At 35.4% G+C, this 20,493-nt stretch overlaps 2 protein-coding genes and 1 long non-coding RNA gene across 4 annotated transcripts in view; 2 read left to right on the top strand and 1 right to left on the bottom strand.

Annotated features, from left to right (window-relative positions):
- Nucleotides 1-1,388, top strand: part of LOC107671669 (DNA-directed RNA polymerase II subunit RPB4) — a 10,526-nt gene extending 9,138 nt beyond the window's left edge. The window contains exon 4 of the mRNA XM_016464579.1: nucleotides 1,172-1,388. Coding sequence (XP_016320065.1) covers nucleotides 1,172-1,250 — 79 coding nt within the window. The 3' untranslated portion in view covers nucleotides 1,251-1,388. The remainder of the gene's footprint in view (nucleotides 1-1,171) is intronic.
- A 5,016-nt stretch (nucleotides 1,389-6,404) lies between these two features.
- Nucleotides 6,405-10,380, top strand: LOC107671746 (uncharacterized). Its single transcript, XR_001632245.1, has 3 exons — nucleotides 6,405-6,416; nucleotides 8,891-8,897; nucleotides 10,306-10,380. It is a non-coding gene; the product is annotated as an uncharacterized LOC107671746 (long non-coding RNA).
- On the bottom strand, nucleotides 10,230-20,075 carry LOC107671745 (oxysterol-binding protein-related protein 1-like). Of its 2 annotated transcripts, none has more exons than XM_016464690.1 (13): nucleotides 19,981-20,075; nucleotides 18,232-18,372; nucleotides 16,371-16,446; nucleotides 15,900-16,034; nucleotides 14,487-14,584; nucleotides 14,221-14,403; nucleotides 14,000-14,107; nucleotides 13,766-13,855; nucleotides 12,944-13,073; nucleotides 12,742-12,849; nucleotides 11,210-11,333; nucleotides 10,615-10,705; nucleotides 10,230-10,418 (listed from the first exon to the last, which is right to left on the bottom strand). In XM_016464690.1, the coding sequence occupies exons 2-13, from the start codon at nucleotides 18,288-18,290 to the stop codon at nucleotides 10,316-10,318; spliced, it is 1,305 nt and encodes a 434-aa protein (XP_016320176.1). In that variant the 5' UTR covers nucleotides 18,291-18,372; nucleotides 19,981-20,075; the 3' UTR covers nucleotides 10,230-10,315. The 2 variants fall into 2 exon arrangements, with proteins under 2 accessions (XP_016320176.1, XP_016320177.1); XM_016464691.1 differs by having other exon boundaries at nucleotides 18,232-18,352; nucleotides 19,981-20,074.
- Between the last annotated feature and the right edge of the window lie 418 nt (nucleotides 20,076-20,493).

Below are 20,493 nucleotides of genomic sequence, written 5' to 3'. Positions count from 1 at the left end.
GCCGACTAGCAAAACAAACTTGTAGCCAATCAGCAGTAAGGGGCGTGTCTACTCATGATGTGCAGGAGAGAGCGTTCAGTGCACAGGACGGACATTAGCGAGCCGTGCGACAGAAAGATAGAGATGGCAGATAAAAAACAAAAGAGTAAAACATCTGTGGAACAAAAGAAGGCTCGTGTCGTGCCGCGCCACATCCAGTGTAGACCATAGATATGTATATATATCTATGGTGTAGACAGCATCAATGATTATAATGAGTTCTAGAGTATTTTGTCGCGCCGCGCCACTTGCGTCCGGTGTAGACACTGTGTAACATTGGTTTTGCTTTGTTTCACAGAACTAATTGTTGCCTGGGTTGCATACGTATGTGTGGGGCGGAGCTATCAAAATAGGGGTGAGACCTTTTTGGGGTAGGGGTGTATTTGTTTTGGTGATTTCAAATTTCAACATTGGCTACCAGAAATCGCTTACCCCACCTTTAATTCGGGTTAGGAAGCCTGCATTTTGAGTGGCATTTGTTGGGGTAGGGGCGTGTTTGTTTTGGTGATTTCAAATGTCAACATTGGCTACCAGAAATTGCTTACCCTGCCTTTAAAGCAATAAGCCTCGTGAAGCTGTGGTTTACAGTGAATTTATAACAGCTAAGGGGCATTGTTAGGTTGGAAGCAGAGTGCCTAAAACCTCCTTAGCTGTTATAAATTCACTGTAAACCACAGCTTCACGGGGCTTATTGCTTTTATAAAGCGGTTATTCCATATACGTAGTAAGGTTTCACAAAATAAAACAGAGCAAATAAAGTGTAATGATATTAATAAAAACAGTATTCTTCCACCAAACAATGTAGTTCCTCAGAATCAGTTGTGGTTGCAATCAAGTGGTTGTCGAGCAGCACACAGAGGTAAACAAAGGTGTGTGTTTGTAGAGTAATTTACAACAGCTTCGAACGCGGCTCAGCCAATCAGAATCAAGCACCGGAACTCTCCGCTTTATAAATGATCTTTTTAACTATAAGAGTGCTTTCCTTTGACAGCACAACACATTGATGTTTTATGAGACTGTTGAACTGAAAATTACAATCAGCTGTTTTTGATGTTTGTTTACATTATTATTTTATTGTATTACGTGTGTGTGTGTGTGTGTGTGTGTGTGTGTGTGTGTGTGTTCTCATTAGTTTGGAAGGCCGGTTTGAGGATGAGGAGTTACAGCAAATCCTGGACGACATTCAGACGAAGCGCAGTTTCCAGTACTGAGTAATGAATAGTAATGAAGATTCACTTTGCTTTCTCTAATCTTTATGCCCTTCTTTTCTCTTTCCATTTTGCATCTTTATACATTGCCACAATTGCTCCCTTCTGTAGATGTGTAATGTGTTGTTTTGAAAAATAAACTGTTTTTGATCAAACTGACAGTGTGTCTCAGTGTCATGCAGCTGCAGCCAATAACATATTTACATAACAGAAATGCAGCTCTAAATCAGAGAGAATAATGATAAAAAAACAAGTGAATTTTAAAAATTATATTTGAGGAAACCATACACCTTTATGTATTTAACTATCACAAATATATCACAGAACAGGTTCCCGGAGTAAGTAAGTAAGACTCGTACACGTATTTTGGATAATCCGGCTGAATTTGTTCAAACTTTATTCCCGCAATGAAAACGCAATTATGATATTAATTCAGATATTGACTGTTTCATGAGAATATGTTATGATCCAAACCCAAAGCATTATCTGAAAGTTTATTTTTAATTTTTAAATGACAAAAAAAAAATATTTTTCTATTAAATATGATATATTTTTCTAAAAAAAATAATATTCTATTTAAAATGTTCTTAACTCACTTTCTTGTTGCTACTGAAACACCAAAGGTTTCACATTAGTTTTTGCAATTATTATTATTTTAATGTATGTACAATTGTTCAAAGATGTTTGTCCAGCATGTGAGTTATGTTAAAAACGAGCTGTTAACAGATAGCATCAATATGTTTTGTTATATAATTCGTTTTATATAGTGTTTTATAGTATGTCTGTAGTCTCTTTCTATAGTCTGTTTATGAATAGGCTAAATTACAAAGTATTACGTATAAATGTGAATATAAAGTTAAACTAAATTAATGGAGAACCTGTTATTAACCTATTATTAGTCAGGTACGATGATTATGTAATAATCATTTTTATCTTTGCCTTGTGCTATTGAACTTTCTGGGGGTTTTTATTAAGATGTAAAACAAGCTAAATATGTTTAAATAATATTGTTTAATTAGAGTTGTAAAGAATACCTTACTGTGAAAATAATAAGATATCAAGACACACCTGGGGAGACTAATCAAGGGGAACCAATGAACAAATGGACTACAAACTGACTACAAACACCACAGGAAACAGGAAGTGACATAAAAGTCCAAGACAAGGCACAGAGAACATGCAACAGAATCAAGAAAGAGTTGTTCTGCCAGGAGAGCAATCGCACCAAAATAAAACTCAACGCCTCAAAATTGCAAAAACAACATGCTTCAAAAAGGTCTCTTCAGTATAACGGATGAATAAAATAATGTTGAGTAAAATTAAAAAGTCAAAGGCTTATAGCACTGGATGTGGATCTCATTTATAAAACACCTGTGATTCACTACCTGCTAATGCACTCGCATTCACATAAAGTAGCCTTGTTGACAGATCTGAGTGAGTAAGGGCAAAATGCACAAGATATGGTGCTTTCAGTGTCCTGTAGTTGCGATATCAGAATAAAGTGCTGCAGAAAACACTAGGTGCCATGCACAATGTAATGTGTAACTGCAATAATTACAAATGTAGTGGAGTAAAGAGTACAGATGCTTCAAAAGATGTAGTGAAGAAGAGAGTCAAAGTTGCTAATATCTTTGATACTCCGTAAAACTACAAAAACATACTCAAGTACAGTAACTAATTACATTTACTCGAATCTGCGTTACTAATACAGATTGCTAAAGCTGGTTACCATTTGCATGTCAGACACCAGGCTAGATTTAGTACGTTTAGACGAGTACACTATCTAGTGCACATATGTCTGAAATAGCCTGAAGACATGAAGCTGAGATTTAAAGTGGCCTGTAAAGATGAAAGATGACGCTGTATTGATTCTAGAGGAACACATTCACTCGGTTGTTCGTCCACGTGTTATTGCTGCACCGCTGCGCATGCGCACAGAGTCCGACCCAGTGTTGCCAGACTGGAAATGTCCAAGTATCGTACCAGAAGCTCAAAATTATCGTATTTGGAAGAAAATTATCGTAAACGAGTAAAAACGTACAGAATACAGCTATTTATCTACTAGACTAGAACAACAACTTTTTGACACAACCTTCAAATTACCACAATAAATAAATAACTATGCTAGGGCCCTATGAAATACATTTAATTTTTTCCCAAATTCCTTTTTTTTTTTTTTTTTAAATTTAAAAAAATTTGGATTCTGTTTTTTTTCTGGACTCCTTTTTTAAATGGTTAAATTCAATTTCATTAATCAAAAGCACGTCTAATTAAATAATGAAACGTATACAATTCAACATCAAATCTATTAAAAAGTTTAACAAAAATTACATGTTTAGGGTCTTATGAAATGTTCTATTTTTTTCACCTTGTTTACTGTTTTACCAAATTCTGTGTTTTAAAATGTCTAATTATTTGAATGCATACAAACTTTTTTCATAAAAAAGCTGTTATTTATAGCCTTATGAAATGTTTTTTTTTTCTTTAGAAATTCTGTGTTGTGTATTTACATTTTTCTGGTTATCGAATGAAGAAATTCATATTTTAATTAACGAAAATTAAACAAATTTTGTTTTTTGGAAAACAAAGGGATTTACAATTAAAATTAAAACATGGAAAAAATATTGTGATTATTCCTTAATAATTTTAGTAGTAGTAGATGTACGTACATTCTACTAAACAATAGTAATACATTTCTGGCAGAAACTATATTTTTGACTCTCAGAGCAGTTCATATATATATATATATATTCAATATATATATATTTAATGGCCAGAGTGGGTAAATTAAACTAAATGAGTGTGATAACCACACTTGTTTTGAATGCTTTTGAATATTTGAATACATATTTTGAATATTTAAATATTTTACAAATAAAAATAGTTACAAAAAATACAAATAATAATACTATAATGTTTTAATGTGCACCTCTGCATGTTGGTAAAGATATGAATTTCTCAGATTTCGAGGATGGAGAGGAAGTGTTTGAGGCCATCAAGAGCTCGGCGACAAGAATGAAGACGACACTCGAAAAATCTGCTTCCAGATGTTCAACACACTCCAGCTGTAAGTGATCCGACACAAAGCTGCTGTCCATGATCTTCATATTCTGTCTACATTTGTTTCCATAGAAACGGAGAGGAGGAACTCATTAATAATGAAGAGTGTCCGCTGGTGCACCTTCTGTGTTGTTTTATTACTAAAGGAATTATGCAAATCAAATAATACCACAAAATTGGCTGAGACATGTAGAAATGTAACATGCACAAGTGTGTGTGTGTGTGGGAAGAAAGACAAGGTGTGGTGATGATAAATCATCAAGGGTTAATGCATTTGTCAGACAGTATCTTAAATGATTTCTGATTAGCATTGCTTATAAAAATATGGTCAACGTTCCCTCATTTGACTGAACCCCTGGTTCTCCACACTCACGCTTGTTAGTTGTCAGAATTTCAGTTTGATCTAAATCTGTGTTAAGCTGCTGTCTGGTTTCCAGCTCTAAACCTAGACTAACCGCTGGAAAGTGACATAGGCTGAGATGATCACAGAATAAATAAGAGCATATCATACTATACTTTTCCCATCTTGCGAGAGGAAATTTTTCTAGATGCGCCGTAAGTTAAAGTAGAATGTAAGACCTGATGTGAAATAACTTGCATTTTTTTTTAAATAATTGTCACATTATTTCAGCAACCTTTCTAATAATATTAAGCTTATTGTAAATGCTTAAATAAAATGTGTAAATTAATTAATTCATTTATTTATATTTTAGTTAATTGGTTAAACATAGTCTAGACAAGATTTTATTCTGTGGAAGCCTGTTTGACAGAAAATGTGCAAAGATAACTTTTTCTCTTTTTATCACAATGTGACTTTATATTTTCTAATTAAGACTTTAAAATCAGAAACAAAGCCTTATGTCGTAATTTAATTTCTTTTTTTAATTCATTCTGGTAAATGTTTCCACTGAGCAAAACTTTGTTTCATTCATGCCATCTTCTTTTTTTTTTTTTTTACTTTTTAGATCACTGAATTAGTTTAAGCAGTTATAGTTCAGTTTCCTTTTTTTTTTTTTTAAGGACACATTTCTATGAAAAATAACTTCATGTCTTCATGTTATCAACAGTAACGGCCAGTAGATGGCTGAAGTGTTCTAGATTTTATGCTTAGATGTTGTACATTTGAATATTTGTTTAGTATTTTTTTTTAACTAATCTTTGCAGCAACCATTTGTGAGCCTGCAGCACAACAGCAGTCTTAAGTCGCTGGGGTATATTTGTAGCAATAGCCAACAATACATTGTATGGGTCAAAATTATTGATTTTTCTTTAATGCCAAAAATCATTAGGATATTAAGTAAAGATCATGTTCCATGAAAATATTTTTCCTACTTAGGATAGACAAAACATCTTCGTTTCCAGATTTGCATACTATTTATGTCCTCATTTGTCACAAAAACGCACACACACACACACACACACACACACACACACACACACTTGTTTTGAAGCGCTGCTCACTTTATGTAATAGCTGTTTTATTACAGACGCATTTGTAGTGTTTTTAAACCATAAGCTAATTGGTGTTTTTGTGTTCCCGTTCACAGATGTCTGCTGCAGGGTGCAGAACTGTGTCTGGCCAGCGGCAGGCGCTACGGTCTCGTTGGGCGTAACGGGCTCGGTAAGACCACTCTGTTGAAGATGTCAGCGAGCCGCAGCTTGCACGTCCCTTTGCACATCTCCATTCTGCACGTGGAGCAGGAGGTGGCTGGAGACGACACTGTGGCTTTACAGAGCGTTCTAGAGAGCGACACGGTTCGAGAGGAGTTGCTGAAGGAGGAGTGCACACTCAATGCACACATCGCCATTGGAGTGTACGTTACACCTGCACTGTGCACTGCATCACACATTTAGAGTCCATAATCCATAATAACGCTTCCTCCAGTGAAAAAGTCCATCTCCTGTTGTCTCTCACATCAAAATCCACCCATATATTTGTTTAGAGCTGTTTTGGACTGTTTAAACGCTGCTTGATCTGTGCAGATTTCTCTCCTGATTGAGACCAGAACACTTTTTCACTGGAGGAAGCGTTATTATGGATTATGGACTCGTATTTTAGTTAAAAATGTCTTAATGCTGGATTTGTTTCAGCTTTTGTCTTCTCCAGATGTTAACTGATGGACTGGAGTGCTGTGGATTTCTTCGTTTTAGGAAGGCGTGGACGAGTCTTAACTTTTATAAAGAATATCTCTTTGGGTTTGAGACTTTAGTCTTTGCAACTTTAGGGATCTTATCTATTCACGAACAGCTTGTATCACTCCAAAGAGAAAGGAAAAATTGAAATCGCATCATATGACCCCTTTAAAACAAAACAGCAGGAAGCAGCGAGAGCTGACGACAGCGAGAGAATGACGTCTGGTTTTCTCTGTCAGGGCGGTGTGGTTCTGGTGTCCCACGACGTGCGCCTGATCCTGTTGGTTTGTAAGGAGCTCTGGGTCTGCGAGGCCGGGCGAGTTCAGCGCGTGGAGGGAGGCTTTGACGAGTACAAGGATATCTTGCAGGAACAGTTTCGTCGGGAGGGATACTTGTGATGGAGACGTCTGTTTACCTGCTCTACATTACAAACACCAAAACTGATCAGAGCGTCCTTGCTCTCACTTGCCGGTGGGATGCTCTTATTCAAACCCCTTCAACTTCAAACTCCCTAAATCATGCGGCTCAGATGCATCCTCTGTGTTAAATATTAAAGCTGTAAAAAAGGCGACGCGGACATATGCACATATGTTATACTCCAGACTGCTTTTAAAAGATCACTCAACATGCAGTAATAAAAATAAAAACTTTTTTCAACTTTTTTAAATTTTGTGTCTGGTCACTATTAATAATGGTTTTGTATATAATAGTAATGAGAGTGCGAAAAGTTGCATTATAAAATAATGCATTTTTGTCTTCTCACTGACTGAAGAAATGCTCTATTTATTTATAAATGTAAGCCTATCACACTTTCTTAAATTAAGAAAATTTCTTTAAAATTCTTAAAAACTTGCGCAACACCAATTTCTACGTTTTAAAACGGCTCTATGAAAAACGGTCATGAAAGACATTGAGTGAGTCAAGTTAATATGAGGGCTAAGCAATGGAAAAAACAGATGCTCTTTTGGACAGCAAAAGTTTAACAGTATCTTACCAACATCTTCCCACCAAACCTTGAAGTTTTTATTTATTTTTCAGCAGGGATGGAAACGTTTCCTCTAACTACACGATCATAAGATTGGACGGAAATAGCAAGCTTTGCAAGACCAAGGAAAAATAATCTATGATAATATATGACAAATGAATGCACAATTAAATGGGCTAATTAAACGACATCAAAATAAAACAACACATGTATGGTTGTTCTCATGGGAGTCATCTGGATTTACCAGTGAACTGGATTGGATCTGAGCTCATCTCAGAGTTGTCATCATAGCAACCGCTCTGTAAGCACAAACGATTTATTTCACATAATCAGGATTATATCATGGCTTAACGAGCGGAGGCGATGCTGGCAGTCTGTCCCAGTCACTGCACCATTCTAATGACAACTGGGGCAATAATAATTCAGTATTATAATAAATGTAATTTGTTTAATATAAAACAATTCTGTAGTATAAAATAAAATACAGTAGCTAATTAAAGCCCATTTTACCGCTGTATTTTTACCTCAAAAATGTATTATATAACGGAGAGTTCCGGTCCTTGATTCTGATTGGTTGAGCCGTGTTCGAAGCTGTTGTAAATTACTCTACAAACACACACCTTTGTTTACTTCTGTGTGTTGCTCAGCAACCACTTTGTAGCAACCACAACTGTTTCTGAGGAACTACATTGTTTGGTGGAAGAATACTGTTTTTATTAATATCATTACACTTTATTTGCTCTGTTTTATTTTGTGAAACCTTGCTACGTATATGGAATAACCGTTTTATAAAAGCAGTAAGCCCCGTGAAGCTGTGGTTTACAGTGCATTTATAACAGCTAAGGGGGTTTTAGGCACCCCGTGTTAGGGTTAGGGTTAGGCATCTAACAACACCCCTTAGCTGTTATAAATTCACTGTAAACCATGGCTTCTTGGGGCTTATTGCTTTATTACTGGCTTTCTTCTGGTGAACATAAAACATATTTTTTCAGTGTCTTTTGAAAAATGTCAATTTTTTTGGGCTTGTTTTGTTTTTTTCTCCATACAGTGGAAGTCAATGGTAATCAAAACCAAGCTGTCAGAATGATCTGTAATCATTCAGCTCCAGCAATCAGGTAGGGAAAGAAAATGTAGACTGGTTTTTCTAGGAGAAAAAAAAAAATGTTCTGCTTCTACTTGCACCTGATTTATACACACAAACGACGGGGTTGCTAAAGTAATATTTAATTATTAGTAAAGATGGACTTTACTAGCAGTAGGTGGAATCCACTGAAAGTGTTTGAGCAACCATATTTGTATGCACAAGCAAAAGGTCTCAAAGTCTCAGAATAATAGTAAACAGCAAAGCTTTAACATGGATGCTGTTAGTAACGATTCCCTGGCTGCGCTCTGGTAACATATGGAGGAAGTCTTCTATGTATGCTGATGTACGCATATACTGTACCAACTTCTGTCTTTTCCAAAGGATTGCAGTGAATATGGTCGGACCATTGGAGAGTGCCTTGCTTTTGATGTTACAGATTGATTCACCAGTGATGATTTATAAAACCCAAGTGGTCCTAAAATAAGTGTTTTTGGGGTTTTTTAAATGCAAAATGTGATTTATCACAAGCGTGAAATAGGACCAGGCATGCGTTCATAAGATTTATCCATATAATATACATTTAAACACACAAAAAAAATTTGTTCAGTTTCAGAAAGCCTTTTATTTATCAACAGTAAAAAGTGTTATGTAGAATGAAAAATATAGTGGCAACATGCATTTTCAGGGGGCAGCTGTTTAATGGTCATATGCACAACAAAGAGTCCATTTTTCTGCATATGCATGTTAGGATTTCCCTCTTTAAGACATTTAGCAAACCTACTGATGTCAAAACACAAATATTTGAAACTTAAAATGCAACAGAGTGCCATCTTTGTCAAATACAAGCAGATTTTGTGTCACCCTTCAGCTTCACATTCAATCTATTTAAAGAGTTGACTAGAGTATTTGCACACCATATATTATTAGGATATTTTTTATGTTTCATCCAGGCACATTTGACTGGATGTGAATCATTCGCTCTTTTAATGTAAATCCTAATCTATTTAAATGAGTCGTAAGAGAAACACTATTGTTCTAGTTGTATGAAAATAATCCATATTGTTTAAAAGTTTCCATAAAAATGAAAATGTTTAAATGTTATAAATGTTTTCAACAAATTCTTGGGATGTAACACACATTATCTCACATATCTGTCTCTGATATGTCTTTTATGAATAAATACTACACTTGGATGGGCTGAAAGAAAAGCTCAGGTTAGATCTTGTGCTCTCACGTCATGATGACTTTAACTGTGTCATCATAATCACAGTTTAGCACCAAATCGGACACATACATACATATATATATATATATATATAATGTGACCCTGGAGCACTAAACCAGTCTTAAGTCGCTGGGGTATTTTATATCAATAGCCAAAAAAAACATTGTATGGGTCAAAATGATCGATTTTTCTTTTATGCCAAATATCATTAGGATATTATGTAAATATCATGTTCCAAGAAGATATTGTGTAAATCTCCTACTGTAAATATATCAAAACTTAATTTTTGATTAGTAATATGCATTGCTAAGAACTTCATTTGGACAACTTTAAAGGCGATTTTCACAATATATAGATTTTTTTGCACCCTCAGATTCCAGATTTTCAAATAGTTGTATCTCGGCCAAATATTGTCCTATCCTAACAAACCATACATCAATGGAAATATTATTTATTCAGCTTTCAGGAAATGTATACATCTCAATTTCAAAAAATGTACCGTTATGACTGGTTTTGTGGTCCAGGTCATATATATATAATATATATATATACTCAAATGCATTTCCTGCAGTAGTTCGAGGTCAGTATATGTCAGGCAGGTGTGAGTAGTTCCTGTTCCAGTAGCCGCCGGTGTAGAGCCAGTCTGGGGCTCCGGTGTAAGGATTCGGCCCCTGATGAAACCACCTGCATGCGAACATGAGTTTGATGTTAAGGTGTAGATCAATGCAATCATGTCTGTCCATCATCAAAATAACTCTACATTCAGACACGTGCCGATTGTAATCAGTGCTGATGTCTGCAAACAAAGAAGGCCCCTGAGGTATGTACTTTCACCCATCAGCGTATGCTTTGTTGTTGTGTATTTATTAACTTGTCAAACCTTATTTTCCATTCCTCGTCTGATTTGGAGCGATTTTTCTGAGCCGTTCGTTGTTTTTCCTCCTGTCTGGTCTTCTCTGCGCTGGCCAAATCTGGGGAAACAGCAGCGATGCAAATCACGCATTCAAACTCTATAGTATTACAGCTAAGCAGTCTTCTATTATGGCATTATAAACTGGAACAAAAACCGATGATCTGTCGCACACTCCTATCCAATCAGGACAGCAAAAGAGTGGCTCAACACTCCATGAGAAAACAATGTCAGTGCAGTGTTATTTTAGTATTATTTACAGTTGTTATTAATATTTTGAAGTAGCTTTTTAAAATATATTTATATATATTTTTTTTTTCAATTTTAATTATTTGTTTAATTTTCAGCATATTGGTGGTGTTCCTGTAGCTCAAATAGTAGACCATGTTACTAATAAAGCCAAGGCCGTGGGTTCAATTCCCTGGGAATGCATGAACTGAAAGTAATGTATAGAACTGTATTTGGTGTGAAGATTGCAGTGACAGTGTAACTACAGTGGTTGTGAGTGTTCTGGGTGGGTGAATGAATGTGTTTCGTTATAAGACACAATAAGCGGTCGATGTACCTATGTCTCCATTCTCCAGGGCTCTGATATCAGGCCTCAGACGACAGTCTGTCTGTGGAAGAACTCGCTCCATCTCTGCATCCAGCGCATTCAACTGCAGAGCGAATGTCGTGAAAGCATAGAACTGACAGAAAGAAAGAAAGGAAGACAAAGACACTGAGTGACAATATGCCACCCCTGCTGAAAAAAATCCAGCATTGCTGGTCTCCAGCGTAGAGTATGTTTTGCAAATTGGAACCAGCATGGAAATTTATTCTAAGACATAAAATACATCAGTACTACCCCCTTGTGATTTTTAGCTTTTAGTTGTCTTGAAAAAGCCGGTTGCTAGTAAGTGTCTGAATGGGACTACAGAGGATGTCGGTGACATTAAACATCAGTTGCTTTCACCACCTCGATGTGTTTGCACTCTTGCAAACGATTATAACTCAAACTTTCAGGGAAAGTGTTTTTAAATGAAGACTGAAAGAGTTAATTGTGGTGATGTTGAAGTCATGTGACCGTGGTGTAGTTTGTTTATAGCCTCTGTTTAGCTTTTTACTGCAGCAGATTGTATTTAGGCTTCACATTGTATAAAAGCAGCATTCAGTTAATTGTGGTGATGTTGAAGTCATGTGACCGTGGTGTAGTTTCTTTATAGCCTCTGTTTAGCTTTTTACTGCAGCAGATTGTATTTAGGCTTCACATTGTATAAAAGCAGCATTAATTTGTGAAGATTATCATGATGAACAAAGCATGTCAGAATCAAACTTTTGCTTATTTTCTACGGTGGCCAAGAGAGCGCAACACGCTGCAAATGAAAAAACAATTCATCTTCATCAATTTGACAACACACGCATTGCAAATTCTCACAACACAAACAAAGAAACACGCTTCCCTTAAACATTTCCGATGTGATCTGTGCATATTTGCAGCGTTTCTGTTTTTGTTTGTTTTTTTGTATTTTTTTGTATTTGCAGCACGTTTCTTTGTTTGTGTTGTTAGAATTTGCAACGCGTGTGTTGTCAAATTGATGAAGATGTTTTCTTAATTTGCAGGTGTTTTTTTTTCTATTTGCATGTTCATTTAAAGCGCGTTGAGCTCTCGTCCACCGTCATTTTCTGCAATAATCCAAAAATCAATGAAAAATCCTATTGAGATTTTGTCGAGGGAATCAGGGTGATGCAAAATTCTGGGATGCCTACAAAAATACAGAGTGGAAACAAATGTTAAATTACACTTAAATATATATGTGTGTGCCATAGCCAATACAAAACCCCTCTAATAGGGCCCTCAAACTAGAAATCAATCTCAAGGAATCAGAGGCACTAACTGATTCTAATTCCGAAAATGATTTGGAGTTCAGATTCTAATTCAGTAAAATGTTACATTATGACTGATCATTGCAGTCACTTCCACATACTTGGCTACTGGTGCTCATCTCCAGCCCAAGTGATATTTAATGCTAAAATTATAATTATATCATGTTTGGTAATGAATCACATCATTAGAACAAGAGTGTGTGACGATAAATGCTGAAATATTCCGCATACTTTCCCGGAGTTGTCTGGTCGCGGTGATATCTTCCAGATCAGCTCACTTCCTGGAATCGCCTGCATGGTCTCGGCTTCTGGAGGAGGCATTTCATCCGCATTATTACTCTAGAAGAGACACCAGTTCTGTATGTCAGCAATATTGCCATTAAATACACCAAATCAAATGAAGTATGTTCGTGATCATTATCTCAGCCGTCACCTGTGTGCTTCCCTTCCTGTCCTTCTCAGAGCACTTTGTGTCAGATTTTCTGTGAGCATCAAATATCGCTGGATCCACAGAATGCAAGCACTCCGTCCACTTGCCATACAGAGCACAGATCTTTCTTTTACTGGACAGACATAAAGAAAAGAACAACGTTCATAACAGTTCAGTCTAATATCAAGTCAAAGCTAATTTGTGACCCTGGAGTCTTAAGTCGCTGGGGTATATTTGTAGCAATAGCCAAAAACATTGTATTCAGATTTTGTATAAATCTCAATTTCGAAAAATTGACCCTTATGACTGGTTTTGTGCTCCAGGGTCACATATCAATACTAGCTCAAGTCAAATCAGTATGATTATGTAAATACATCACTTGCAATCATGCTGTTGTAATGAATACTGGCACGGCTACTACATACCGTATAACATTTACAGTACAACTGTGCAATTGTGAGAATGATATTGGTTTTAGAAAAAATAAATGGTGCAGTGAACACAGATAAGCAAAGTGATACATAAAGTAACGGTTAAACTATTAAGCAGACAGGATACTCTAATGACTGCTATTTGACATGTAGTTGCAAAATTACTTATAGTTAGAAGAATGTCTAAAATGGACAATCAAAAAAAGTAAAATGCTCTTGTGTTGTCATATGAAATATCAACCCTCTTGGAACACTACATATCCAATCAAATTAGACCAGAGTTAACGTGTGAGAACTTCACATACTGCACTACACCACACTACAGTAAAATTGAATCAGCTTATTTGGGTCTCTGGGACAGAAATAACATGTCATTTTAGTAATGTCTACATACCTTTTATCAAGTATGTATCCTTCCACTTTATGCAACTCTTTTCCGAAGATGCCACACGGTTTGAAATTCAAACAACATCTTTCCCCAGTTCTGTTAAAAAGCACAGTAAAGTCATTTGTGGACTTTTTTTCCGTCTTTCACAGTAGTTGTTCTTCTCCAAGCTTAATAAAGCAACAATGATCTAATCTACACCCTTGTTTATGTCAAATCAGAGGACGATACACTTGCTCTTACTTATGATTAATAATTTCAACATTTCCATATTGCTCAATCCACAGTTGTCCCATGATAATGTTATGAACACAGCAGGTCGGGTTGGTCCAGGTGTAGGCTTCATTGTGGCTGAAAAACAGCAAGTTAACAAAACACAAGTCGATCATATAGCTGAATTTACATGTAAGATGTGGAACATGTGGAATAAACACATGCATGTTTACTGGCTGTAAAGGACTCACAGAGGAAGCTCTAAGGTGATGATTCCACGAGGTTCGGCCTCCACACTCTTTCCCCAGAATTTCAGTTTCGGATAAATGGAGCCATGAAACCTGAAGTCGCTCTTTATGCCCTCGGCGTGGAAGGCACTGACCGGCGGATGATGACTGACCTGCTCAGAGACCCATCTGAACCCCAGATCCTCTCTGATGACTCAAAAACACTGACGGTTCATATGAAACATTGACGTGTTCGGCTCATAACAGATCAGTCGATGTAAAACACTGACCTGAGCAGCTCGTAGGTTTCTCCGAGCAGTGGGTTGAAGGGTTTTCCCGTCCTCTCCCACTGCGAGGCCACAGCTGACACAGCAAAAGCTGCCACACACTGAAAAAGCAAAGAATTACCAACAGATTACAGTTTTTTTACAATCACGTCTTAATACTTAGGTCACTTTTTCAAAACTCTTCACACAGTTCTCCTAACCAACTTTAATCTTGGCACAGGAGTGCATTTCACATTCAAAATACACTAACACTACCAAAATCTCATTCTTCCATAACACCTAGCAAAGGTTTTCCCCAACAATCACTTATAAAACAATGACCTAGAAACACTAACATTAGCATTATACAATGATTTTTCTGTTTAATTTTATAAAACAAGAACACTCTCCACTGCTTAGAATTCACTGATGTAAATGTTACACGCTCCATGTTTACATTATAGCACAAAATTATTCCTATGTTTCCCCTTTTGTGTAGATGGTAATGAAATTGAAAGACTAGCACCTGTGGATGTGTTCAGTTACATCTGAATGTTTTGATAGCATTTAATTTTTTTTTAGATTTAGACTATATTTCAGTACAGTATTACTATAGAAATGTAACAAATTACTGTATATTATGTTAGGTTTTGAACTTAAGTTTAACCATTTTGAAAAGAGTTTGTAAATGTGCAAGTTGGCCTGTAGGTACATAGAGTTTTGGCTGTGGTTGTGTTTGAGTGATAAACAAATTCATGTAACTGTAAGAGTCTGTTTCATGAATATTAATTTTTACAGTAAGTTTGAACAACCTTATAGTTATACTTCAGTTTATATTTTACTCTTCATTTGGCTGCAGAGCCATTTCAGGTTTATTGAGTATAATTATATTGCTTATAATCAAAATTTATTTTCTGTGTTTGTAAATTGTGAACAGTTCATTGTGTTTTGTGTTTTCCTAATATTTCATTGATTATATTCACTACTAAAAAAAAAGTGCATTGTATTTACATAGGATTACATAAAATGTACACAATGCATACGTATGCTGAAGGTAATTAAATGCAAAACATATAGATTAATTCAGACATTAAGACATTTTTATGAGAAATGTAATTGTACCACCAAAAATTTATCTGCATTAAAAATAGTGATTTAACTTCAACTTAACCAAAGCTGAAGTTAAGAAACTGAAATTCAACTAATTTTCATGGCCTCTCCCATTTAAAAACATAAGTAAAATCTAAATTCTGTACACAACCATAATCATTTTAATGGCTTTGTAATGCAAACATCATGCCAGAATACATTAATTGTACTATATGCATGTTAATATAGGCCAGGCTTAAATCCAATGCTCTGTTTTACTCAGTAGGTCCCTGCTCTATTTCTCAATTCACCAAGGGTTTCATGGCCTAAAAAAATATATATATTTACCTTCATTCTGTGGATGGAGTCTTGTGAAGTGCTGGCCTTGTGGATGAGGTATGTGTGCTCCATGTATTCAGTCAATCTCTGAAGAAAACTCAAAGGCTCATTAAAAATCACTGGCATTGTGATTTTAGACAGTTCCTGTGAAGAGTTAAAGATGAGAATTGATTAACAGACTGCTTCGCATCAGAACTCAAGTCACCTTTATTCTATAACACTTAAGAATGCAGATTGTTTTGTATAGTTCTTGTAAAGTTCATCAGGTCAGTTTAATAACTGTGCCAAGTTGATCAGTTATTAAACAAGTTCGGTTCAAGCAGCTCTCCTGAAGACAGTAGTGTTGTTATTCAAAGTCAGTTCAGAAATTTCAGAAGCAGATTTCCACTTTACAAACCGGAGAATTAATTTGGCATGCTTACATCATGCAAACCTTGCAATGCAAACGTATGTATGCATATATAAGCATATTTGACTTACCATCCCAATGCATTTTTTGAGAACACTCCACATACTGACATTGCTTCGTGAGAACATTGCAGCAGGAAGAGCCGACCTATTCCAACATGGACAATGAAACACATTTCCCTATGAGTTCAGAACTGCACAGGTAATCGGAGAACATCAAATGCAAACATGTATTTCAGCCAATATATTTAAGCAATATTACATGAGCAAGAATGCTGTTGTTCTTAATATAAGCACGACTGCAGCCTCGTGCAGCAGGTAAAGCAAAGCTTATATTCAGATTCAGTAGTACAACTGCTGATGTCAAATATAAACCAGGCTTAACCTCTTAACCCCGTAACCAAGAAGGGAGCAGATAATTTATGTCTTAAATCACAACTTAAAAGTATATATTTATTTTTTGTGGCACATTTGCTATCAGGTATAAATCACAATGCCAGTTCCATGTAAGCATCATTTAAGAAAATATGTAAATTAAATAATATTTTACTAGTATAAACTATAAATGTCCCTCTTTTGCTCTCACTCCACTGGCTTCCTGTTGCTGCCCGCATCAAATTTAAGGCTACAATATGAGGTTGGCCTACGACTGAATGAATGAATGCCAACAATGCAACACTCAATATTATATTATTTAACAGGGGGTCCTTGCTCAATAGCTCATTTCACCAACTTGAACCTGATTAAAAACTGGTCTAAATACTAGAAAACCAATTGTCCAACCAGTTATTACAATTATTTTTTTTGGTCACAATGTAGGGCTTGTCATAATACAGATGCCATAGATCGCGACATTCTGCATAAGTGTAATATTGTAGTATGGAGTGCCACAAGGCTCTGTCTTGGGGCTTCTATTTTTATAATTGATTAATAATGTGACCATAATTATAAAGCCATGTAGCTAAGTGATAGAATATGGTTTTACAAATAAAACTGACTTCACTTGATTAAATTAAGGTTTCTGCAGGTTTCTGAAGGTAAATTTAAGACTTTTAAAGCCTTTTTAAGACCAAGTAAAGAAAATGTTAGGAATAAATTTAAGTGAACACAGTATGTCAATATGGTCTCTAAATGTAAATGTCTTGTATTAGCAACACTTCAAAATTTGAAAATATTACTTACAACTGATCTTCATTACTTTTTAATTCATTTTACAAAAAAAAAAAAAAAACTGAAATAACGTTTACTCTGCCTTCTAATCATACTTCAAAAAGTGATGCTCTTCCTCAGTTCTGTCTTGTTTTCCAGTGCAAATGTCCAAAAACTCTTAAATCAAGATACATTTACTTGCAAAATGACATAAGAAGTTATGTTTTTTTGAGAAATTTATCAAAATGAAGTGAGTTCAGAGTTCAAAACGTCAACACATATCTGCCAGTGGGCTCAGAAAAATAAACTTAATTCAAAGGGAATTTGTACTTCTTTTAATCATGAACTAATTTAATATTGTTCCATTTCTCAGAAAACAAGACTTCATATCATCCTTTTGCATCTATACAAATGTATTTGGATTTAAGGATGTTTACATATTCATATTGGAACAACAAAAACAAAAATACTTAAGAAGATATTCATTTTCTGCAGTGCATGCAACATTTAATGCCGCGACTTGATGAATTTAAGGCTGCTCTCTTCTGCTCCGATTTAAGAGCTTTTAAGGCCTTAATTTCTGAAAATGTGAAGTATACACTTTTAAAGACCTTTTAAAGACCAGCAGAAACCCTGTTAATGAGGTTTTAACAGCATATTTAAGCAACAACAATAATAATCATCTGCAAACACTGGAAAATGGCCTTTTTTATATGCAGTGTAAAGTGAATGCACAATTTAAAATGAGAAAGGAAAACCAAATCCCATGAAACCGAAGGTATACCTGTGATTTTTCTCTCCATTGCACTGGGTTTTGTCACCCTGGCTACCGTCCCCTGACATGATGTCTCAGTCTCTGGGGTCACAGTTGAAGCTGTGTCTGTAGACACCAAACTGTTCTGGCTCTAGAAAAACATAGAAGGATCTAGCAAAAACATGGTGCTTGATGAGGAAAAGAAGAACATTTGATAACTTTATAAAGATAAACAAATGCATAGAATGATATAGACAAACTGTCAAGACCAGAACTATGTTTTCAAACAGCTTTGTAAGTCAAAGTAGATCATAGAGAACATTGATGCCAATGTTTCGTAATATTATTTCGATACTTTTGGGAAAAATGCAGCCTAGAACTGAGAATGTGGACAATTAACATCAACAAATGGATTTGTATTAGAGAAATACCGTTCAAATTATTTCTTGTTGTGTGCATTATGTATATGAAACATATATAAGTTTAAGCAAAGTATGCACATGTTTCAATCATTGTAAAGCATAGGGGATTATAAGATTATGACAGTATTATGACAGGTGGTATGATGACATCTGTCAACTGCTACAAGCAAATTAAGACATACATTTAAACCTTTATCAGTGTTTAATGTCGTGTGTTTACTGTAGTTCACATTGTACTGAACATCTGTCTGCCGAGAGAGCCCTAAAAAGGCACTTAGCTATACAAAACTCTCAGAAAAAAGGTGCAAAAGCTGTCACGGGGGCAGAACCTTTTCTAAAGGTACACCTTTGTACCTTATTTACCCCTAAAGGGTGTATATTAGTACCTTAAACATACATATTAGTACCTAAAGTGTACATATTAGTGCCTAAATGGGACATATTAGTACCTTTTGAAAGGGTACCATCACAGTGACAGGTTTTGCACCTTTTTTTGAGTAAACATTGTGTACAATAACAACTAAATTTGCCTATTAACAACTAATAATTCAGAGAAAATTATACAAATTATTACAAATAAATATCAAGCAACACATTGTTAAATGTGTATTTTTGAAGTAAAAAGTAAAATGAAATAGTATTTTATTGTAAAACATACTCCAATAATCTACAACTTATATATATTTACATTTAGTCATTTAGCAGATGCTTTTATCCGAAGAGACTTACAAATGAGGACAATAGAAGCAATTATAAGAGCAATAATATGTAAGTGCTATGACAAGTATTGGTTAATCTAATGCAGTAAACGTAGCAAGCTTTTTATATATAATACATATTTTATTACTTTAATTTACTCTGAAAAGGGCAGAGTAAATTAAAGTAATAGCTAACCAAGAAACAATTCAAAAATTAATATTTTATTGTTTTTAATTTTAATCTAATTAGATTAGACTCTGCTCGTGTGTCTGTCCTTGATGATGCCACACCTGAAACATTGATAACATACAATAACGCAAAAAATTGAATCAGAAATTCAAGCATTATAAAAAAATCCCACCGGCTCAGTGACATCAAAACACGGAGGAAAACTGATAAAAACACTCAACACTTGATAAAAAAAGATATCATGTGGTATACAATATGAATATAGAATCCTGTTTTGATTAATGTTACTGTACTCTATAGAGTGACAACATGACCGATGCTACTATTCTTGTCACATTTTCAATCACTCGACCTATCTTCACTTTCAGCGCCAGAGGTCATACTCTAACTAAATCTACTGTCAGTAGCTTCATATGACAGTGATATAAGTGACATGAAAGTAAAGATGTGAGCAGAAATGTGAATGTACCTGCCTGGATGGCCTCTGCGGGAGTCACCTTGTTTTGCGTCCTCTCCGCTGTTCCTGTATGTGAGACTGTAGCTGCGCGAAATGGAGCACGGGAGAGACAGTGTGTGTGTGTGTCTGTGTGTGTGTGTGTGTGTGTGTGTGTTTGCAGAGCTCAGCATAAAGAGAATTGGAGAGCAGCTGATCAATCTACACCTGTGCTGCGATGAACACTCACACCAACACATACAGCTATAGTATATATACCTGAAATATTAATAATAATGCAATCCTTTCATACTTTTCAGCAGAGTTCTGTAATAAATGTGACTGTTACCTCAATGGCTCTACTTTCACTGCATTCTAATGTCACAAGACTCAAAACACAATACAATGTATAGACTGTGTGGAAATGTGATGTCTATACAGCCCTTGTTAAGAAATTAATAAATAAACATGATAACTTAATATGATAAACATCAACAGTAAACCTAGATAGATAGATAGATAGACAGATAGACAGACAGACAGACAGAT

Source organism: Sinocyclocheilus anshuiensis, unplaced genomic scaffold (genome assembly GCF_001515605.1).
Source record: "Sinocyclocheilus anshuiensis isolate Anshui unplaced genomic scaffold, SAMN03320099.WGS_v1.1 scaffold524, whole genome shotgun sequence".
Classification (NCBI taxonomy): domain Eukaryota; kingdom Metazoa; phylum Chordata; class Actinopteri; order Cypriniformes; family Cyprinidae; genus Sinocyclocheilus; species Sinocyclocheilus anshuiensis.
Note: the sequence above shows the minus strand (reverse complement) of the source record. Positions and strands in the feature narration are given on the sequence as shown.